We start from the raw sequence: 7,474 nt of genomic DNA, 5'->3' as shown, positions 1-7,474 counted from the left end.
CAGGAGAACGTCCCCCACAAACATGTGTTCTGGAGGTCGTCTCCACTGAGGACCACAGGAGAACGTCCCCCACAAACATGTGTTCTGGAGGTCGTCTCCACTGAGGACCACAGGAGAACGTCCCCCACAAACATCTGTTCTGGAGGTCGTCTCCACTGAGGACCACAGGAGAACGTCCCCCACAAACATCTGTTCTGGAGGTCTCCTCCACTGAGGACCACAGGAGAACGTCCCCCTCAAACATCTGTTCTGGAGGTCTCCTCCACTGAGGACCACAGGAGAACGTCCCCCACAAACATGTGTTCTGGAGGTCGTCTCCACTGAGGACCACAGGAGAACGTCCCCCACAAACATCTGTTCTGGAGGTCGTCTCCACTGAGGACCACAGGAGAACGTCCCCCACAAACATCTGTTCTGGAGGTCTCCTCCACTGAGGACCACAGGAGAACGTCCCCCTCAAACATCTGTTCTGGAGGTCTCCTCCACTGAGGACCACAGGAGAACGTCCCCCTCAAACATCTGTTCTGGAGGTCGTCTCCACTGAGGACCACAGGAGAACGTCCCCCTCAAACATCTGTTCTGGAGGTCTCCTCCACTGAGGACCACAGGAGAACGTCCCCCTCAAACATCTGTTCTGGAGGTCTCCTCCACTGAGGACCACAGGAGAACGTCCCCCTCAAACATCTGTTCTGGAGGTCGTCTCCACTGAGGACCACAGGAGAACGTCCCCCACAAACATCTGTTCTGGAGGTCGTCTCCACTGAGGACCACAGGAGAACGTCCCCCACAAACATCTGTTCTGGAGGTCTTCTCCACTGAGGACCACAGGAGAACGTCCCCCTCAAACATCTGTTCTGGAGGTCGTCTCCACTGAGGACCACAGGAGCTGTAAAACCCTTGAGAAGGCCCCCCACCACCACAAACATCTGTTCTGGAGGTCTCCTCCACTGAGGACCAAAGGAGAACGTCCCCCACAAACATCTGTTCTGGAGGTCGTCTCCACTGAGGACCACAGGAGAACGTCCACCACCACCACAAACATCTGTTCTGGAGGTCTCCTCCACTGAGGACCACAGGAGAACGTCCACCACCACCACAAACATCTGTTCTGGAGGTCTCCTCCACCGAGGACCACAGGAGCTGTAGAACCCTGGAGAACGTCCCCCTCAAACATCTGTTCTGGAGGTCTCCTCCACTGAGGACCACAGGAGAACGTCCACCACCACCACAAACATCTGTTCTGGAGGTCGTCTCCACTGAGGACCACAGGAGAACGTCCCCCACAAACATCTGTTCTGGAGGTCTCCTCCACTGAGGACCAGAGGAGCTGTAGACTAGAAGAACACGTGATGACGCGTGGAGCTTTGGGTCTGCAGCTCTATATGGTGACCTGAGAGGATCCGCCTGGAAGCTCAACCAACCCAACCTGCTGGAGGCGCTGTTGTTCCTCCAGATGATCTGACCTAACGACCTTCTGTCATTACATCACCCGGAGAGAGAGAGAGAGAGAGAGAGAGAGAGAGAGAGAGAGAGACATGTAGTAGGTAGAAGGATGGACGGTCGAGGCAGATGGGGCAGGATGGCACAACGGAGACATGATGACATCACAGTGGATGGAGCGATGATGATGATGATGATGACATCACAGCTGGAAGCCAATGGGAGAGCAGGGATGGAAACGAAACAAGACTAAAAAAAAAAAAAAGAAAAGAAGAATTATATTAATAATCTTCCTGAACAGGAAGCATTCATTTATGCCGTAAAACTGCTTTTCGTGGGACGTCAACAGTTAGCTAGCGGTGGTTCGTTAGCGGTTATAGCGTTACTGAAGTCTGACCGCCGTCACGCACTGGGATTTATCACGCGCGGTGTAGCAGCGCCTGTGATTCCAACCAGCGGCAGGGCTCCTAGTCTAAAGACGACAACCATCGTACCCGCTAGGCTAAAGGGCCGGGGACAGTCAGATATCAGGCTTTTTTTTGTTGTCTTCAGGCAGAGGCTCTATTAGAGTCACAACTGCTGCATGTACACTCACCCGATGCGGCTCACGGCATCACCTGGGATTTGAACCTGGGTGTCCTGTGTGTGGAAACCCCAAACATCTTTATAGCCACTAGCCTAAAGGGGGGATTCCCCCCCTTGGCACGGCGGAGATCAGTATTTCGGTCATCAGGCAGAGGCTCAACTGCTACTGCTAAAACTCACCCGACGCGGGTCACGGCTTCAATGTAACGCCTGTGGGTGGAAACGCAAACATCGTAACGGAGACGTGGGTCAGTCGTTTGGTCTTCAGGCAGAGGCTCTAGTCTCTAGAGAGCCACTGCTGGCCGGCAGAACATGAACTAAAACGTGACACGTCGACTCGTCGGTGACCCTCTGGTGGAGAGACTGTGAACTGCATTGTTGTTGCGGCCGTGCTATATCGTCCTCTGTACGTGTCGTTCGTATATACTGCGAACTGTAGAATGTGTCGTCGTAAGTCGTGCTGAACGCAGAGAGAGAGAGAGAGACAGAGAGAGAGGACTGCCAAATGTAACTTTATTTATAAGTGTTTATTTTTTTAATCAGGGCTTCAGAAACATATCAAACATCCTTAATAAGTCAATGTGAACAAACCGCAGTGCTGTGTAGCATTAATATTGTTATTATCAATATTACTCTGTATGTGCCATAATATTATCGATAACAATAATACTGTAAGAGCTTTGTCTGTGAAAACCGTCCGTACGTGTTCATAATCAGGGAGATATTGTATCGTTTTTTTTCTTTTTCTTTTGACACTGTAGTCACAGAGCGTTTTACTTAAGAGTCGTTTGAATCAATATTCGATATTCGGGACGGACGGACGGACGGACGGACGGACGGACAGCGGTGGTGTTCTGGAATACTTTCAATTCGCAGGCCTCACTTCCTGGTTGAAGTTAGCTCCACCCCCCTCCTCCACACCGGGTTTAAGCTCCACCCATCCCATTTCCTTTGTGGAGACGAGACGCTTCTAGAAGAGGCAGCGCCACCAACGGCTAGCCTGAGGTATGACACCCATATTCACAAATCACGATACAAAATAATGACCAACCATCTGGTAATAATAATACTCTACTCTACTCTACTCTACTCTACTCTACTCTACTCTACTCTACTCTACGCACTCTAGTCACACTCTAATCTACTCGCACTACATTTTTGGGAGTGTTTTACCCATTGCTGGCTGTCTGAAAAAAAAAAAAAAAAGGTAATTAAAATGTTGACATAGTATTGCTTAGAGCAGCTTTAATGTTGTGTTTCTTTTTCGCCTCGTACAGGAAACATTAGCCATTTCATGAGGCCGGCCAAAAAGTTGAGAAAAGGTACGGATCGCTCCTTTAACAGCACATGTCCCCTTCCCTTTATCCTATAGGTTGAAGTATAGAGCCCAGCCAATCAGGATGACCCTTCTGAAAGAGGCGGAGCCAGGCCAGGACATGGAGGGAAAGGTACAGAGAGATTAAAGGAACACTTCACCACTTTTCGACCGAAACTTCATAATAACTGGTCCTCACTAACGTTCATGATAAAATGCCACATTTATGGGCTGTGGGCGGTTCAGAAACCAGTCTGTGTCTCATAGGACGGCTGTGGGCAGTTCAGAAACCAGTCTGTGTCTCATAGGAGGGCTGTGGGCAGTTCAGAAACCAGTCTGTGTCTCATAGGACGGCTGTGGGCAGTTCAGAAACCAGTCTGTGTCTCATAGGAGGGCTGTGGGCGGTTCAGAAACCAGTCTGTGTCTCATAGGACGGCTGTGGGCAGTTCAGAAACCAGTCTGTGTCTCATAGGAGGGCTGTGGGCGGTTCAGAAACCAGTCTGTGTCTCATAGGAGGGCCGTGGGCAGTTCAGAAACCAGTCTGTGTCTCATAGGAGAGCTGTGGGCAGTTCAGAAACCAGTCTGTGTCTCATAGGAGGGCTGTGGGCAGTTCAGAAACCAGTCTGTGTCTCATAGGAGGGCCGTGGGCAGTTCAGAAACCAGTCTGTGTCTCATAGGAGGGCTGTGGGCGGTTCAGAAACCAGTCTGTGTCTCATAGGAGGGCTGTGGGCGGTTCAGAAACCAGTCTGTGTCTCATAGGAGGGCTGTGGGCAGTTCAGAAACCAGTCTGTGTCTCATAGGAGGGCTGTGGGCAGTTCAGAAACCAGTCTGTGTCTAATAGGAGGGCTGTGGGCAGTTCAGAAACCAGTCTGTGTCTAATAGGAGGGCTGTGGGCAGTTCAGAAACCAGTCTGTGTCTCATAGGAGGGCTGTGGGCAGTTCAGAAACCAGTCTGTGTCTCATAGGAGGGCTGTGGGCGGTTCAGAAACCAGTCTGTGTCTCATAGGAGGGCCGTGGGCAGTTCAGAAACCAGTCTGTGTCTCATAGGAGAGCTGTGGGCAGTTCAGAAACCAGTCTTTGTCTCATAGGAGGGCCGTGGGCAGTTCAGAAACCAGTCTGTGTCTCATAGGAGGGCTGTGGGCAGTTCAGAAACCAGTCTGTGTCTCATAGGAGGGCTGTGGGCGGTTCAGAAACCAGTCTGTGTCTCATAGGAGGGCTGTGGGCAGTTCAGAAACCAGTCTGTGTCTCATAGGAGGGCTGTGGGCGGTTCAAAAACCAGTCTGTGTCTCATAGGAGGGCTGTGGGCAGTTCAGAAACCAGTCTGTGTCTCATAGGAGGGCTGTGGGCAGTTCAGAAACCAGCCTGTGTCTCATAGGAGGGCTGTGGGCAGTTCAGAAACCAGTCTGTGTCTCATAGGAGGGCTGTGGGCGGTTCAGAAACCAGTCTGTGTCTCATAGGAGGGCTGTGGGCGGTTCAGAAACCAGTCTGTGTCTCATAGGAGGGCTGTGGGCAGTTCAGAAACCAGTCTGTGTCTCATAGGAGGGCTGTGGGCAGTTCAGAAACCAGTCTGTGTCTCATAGGAGGGCTGTGGGCGGTTCAGAAACCAGTCTGTGTCTCATAGGAGGGCTGTGGGCGGTTCAGAAACCAGTCTGTGTCTCATAGGAGGGCTGTGGGCGGTTCAGAAACCAGTCTGTGTCTCATAGGAGGGCTGTGGGCGGTTCAGAAACCAGTCTGTGTCTCATAGGAGGGCTGTGGGCGGTTCAGAAACCAGTCTGTGTCTCATAGGAGGGCTGTGGGCGGTTCAGAAACCAGTCTGTGTCTCATAGGAGGGCTGTGGGCGGTTCAGAAACCAGTCTGTGTCTCATAGGAGGGCTGTGGGCAGTTCAGAAACCAGTCTGTGTCTCATAGGAGGGCTGTGGGCGGTTCAGAAACCAGTCTGTGTCTCATAGGAGGGCTGTGGGCAGTTCAGAAACCAGTCTGTGTCTCATAGGAGGGCTGTGGGCAGTTCAGAAACCAGTCTGTGTCTCATAGGAGGGCTGTGGGCAGTGTTGGGGAGTATTAAGCTACATGTAGCTGAGCTACGTAGCTGAGCTACATTTTGCTGTAGCTTGTGGTATTTTAGCTACATTCATATTTGTGTACCTCGTCAAGTAGCTCAGCTACCTTTTGGGTCATTTTTTGTAGCTTAGCTACTCAAGTTACAAGCTACAATTTTGGGCAATAACATGAAAGAAATATATTAATTTTGACCATTGGTTGCTGTGTTAATTCTTGTACTAGAACCCCCTTTGAAAAATCAAGGACTGTTCCTTTTTCTCATTGCTTTGAGGGCATATCAGCACTTGACAGCTGCCTCTAATTGGCCTCTGATTGGCCCTGGTATCACAGGGTGGGAGGGGTCTCCCAGGGGGGAGCAGGGGTCTCCTAGAGGGGAGGAGGGGTCTCCCAGAGGGGAGCAGGGGGAGGAGGGGTCTCCCAGAGGGGAGCAGGGTGGGTGGGTCTCCCAGAGGGGAGCAGGGTGGGGGGGTCTCCCAGAGGGGAGCAGGGGGAGGAGGGGTCTCCCAGAGGGGAGCAGGGTGGGTGGGTCTCCCAGAGGGGAGCAGGGTGGGAGGGGTCTCCCAGAGGGGAGCAGGGTGGGGGGGTCTCCCAGAGGGGAGCAGGATGAGGAGGGGTCTCCCAGAGGGGAGCAGGGTGGGGGGGTCTCCCAGAGGGGAGCAGGGTGAGGAGGGGTCTCCCAGAGGGGAGCAGGGTGGGGGGGTCTCCCAGAGGGGAGCAGGGTGAGGAGGGGTCTCCCAGAGGGGAGCAGGGTGGGGGGGTCTCCCAGAGGGGAGCAGGGTGAGGAGGGGTCTCCCAGAGGGGAGCAGGGTGGGGGGGTCTCCCAGAGGGGAGCAGGGGGAGGAGGGGTCTCCCAGAGGGGAGCAGGGTGGGAGGGGAATCCCAGAGGGGAGCAGGGTGGGGGGGTCTCCCAGAGGGGAGCAGGATGAGGAGGGGTCTCCCAGAGGGGAGCAGGGTGGGGGGGTCTCCCAGAGGGGAGCAGGGGGAGGAGGGGTCTCCCAGAGGGGAGCAGGGTGGGAGGGGAATCCCAGAGGGGAGCAGGGTGGGGGGGTCTCCCAGAGGGGAGCAGGATGAGGAGGGGTCTCCCAGAGGGGAGCAGGGTGGGGGGGTCTCCCAGAGGGGAGCAGGGGGAGGAGGGGTCTCCCAGAGGGGAGCAGGGTGGGAGGGGAATCCCAGAGGGGAGCAGGGGGAGGAGGGGTCTCCCCGAGGGGAGCAGGGTGGGAGGGGTCTCCCAGAGGGGAGGAGGGGTCTCCCAGAGGGGAGGGGTCTCCCAGAGGGGAGGAGGGGTCTCCCGCATGTACATTCTCAATTTAACGCTGAAAAATAAAAAGTAGCTGAGCTACTTTGAGCTACTTTTTCCATGTAGCTGTAGCTTTACAAGCTACATCTCTCCAGGGGTAGCTATGTAGCTTGATCAAGCTACTGCCATGGTGAGCTACTTGTAGCTTTACAAGCTACGCTTTCAAAGTAACTTGCCCAACACTGGCTGTGGGCAGTTCAGGAACCAGTCTGTGTCTCATAGGAGGGATGTGGGCAGTTCAGAAACACGTCCACCAGTGACATCATCGATGGGGAATCAGGAAGTTAAATTAAAATCACACCCGTGTGAAGTGAGGGGTCATCATGATGTAAAACAGACACTACGTCTATTTGCTAAATGACGTAAGATTCTCCATTCATTGTCAATGGGAATTTAATGTTTGTAAATCTACACTAATAGCTGAATATAGGAGGGGGCTCTAGCGCCCCTCAAAAACGTCATTTAGGACGGTGTATTGTTGTGGGTGCAGCGGCCATGCAGTGTTCTCATTGGCTGGTGTATATATTGCTGTGGGCGGAGCCGGTGTTCTAATTGGCATGGTGTGTAAATGTCTTCCAGCAGTGGCGTGCGTGCACAGACATTTAGAGGGGCAGGTGCTCAAGTGAAAAAAAAGGGGCACCTTGTGCAGCACGTGGAACCGGCTGGTTGCCTTAACCCATTTTGGGGGCGGGAACCCATTTTTGGTGTTAGCATTACGTTATGCTTTAGCTATTGAAAAATAGCAGATCTACAAGCTCATAGCGCGCCACCGAGTGGCCT

General features: G+C 53.2%; 1 protein-coding gene across 1 annotated transcript in view; it reads left to right on the top strand.

The window, feature by feature from the left end:
• Positions 1-3,425: 3,425 nt before the first annotated feature.
• LOC310876159 (E3 ubiquitin-protein ligase RNF182) overlaps positions 3,426-7,474 on the top strand; it is a gene marked incomplete at both ends in the record, with an annotated part of 12,416 nt that continues 8,367 nt past the window's right edge. Inside the window, one exon of the mRNA XM_083789604.1 lies at positions 3,426-3,473. Coding sequence (XP_083645730.1) covers positions 3,426-3,473 — 48 coding nt within the window. The remainder of the gene's footprint in view (positions 3,474-7,474) is intronic.

The sequence above is a fragment of the Protomyctophum parallelum genome (genome assembly GCF_964188405.1).
Source record: "Protomyctophum parallelum genome assembly, chromosome: 18".
Taxonomy (NCBI): domain Eukaryota; kingdom Metazoa; phylum Chordata; class Actinopteri; order Myctophiformes; family Myctophidae; genus Protomyctophum; species Protomyctophum parallelum.
The sequence above is the reverse complement of the archived record's forward strand: the minus strand, read 5'-3'. Positions and strand labels throughout refer to the sequence as shown.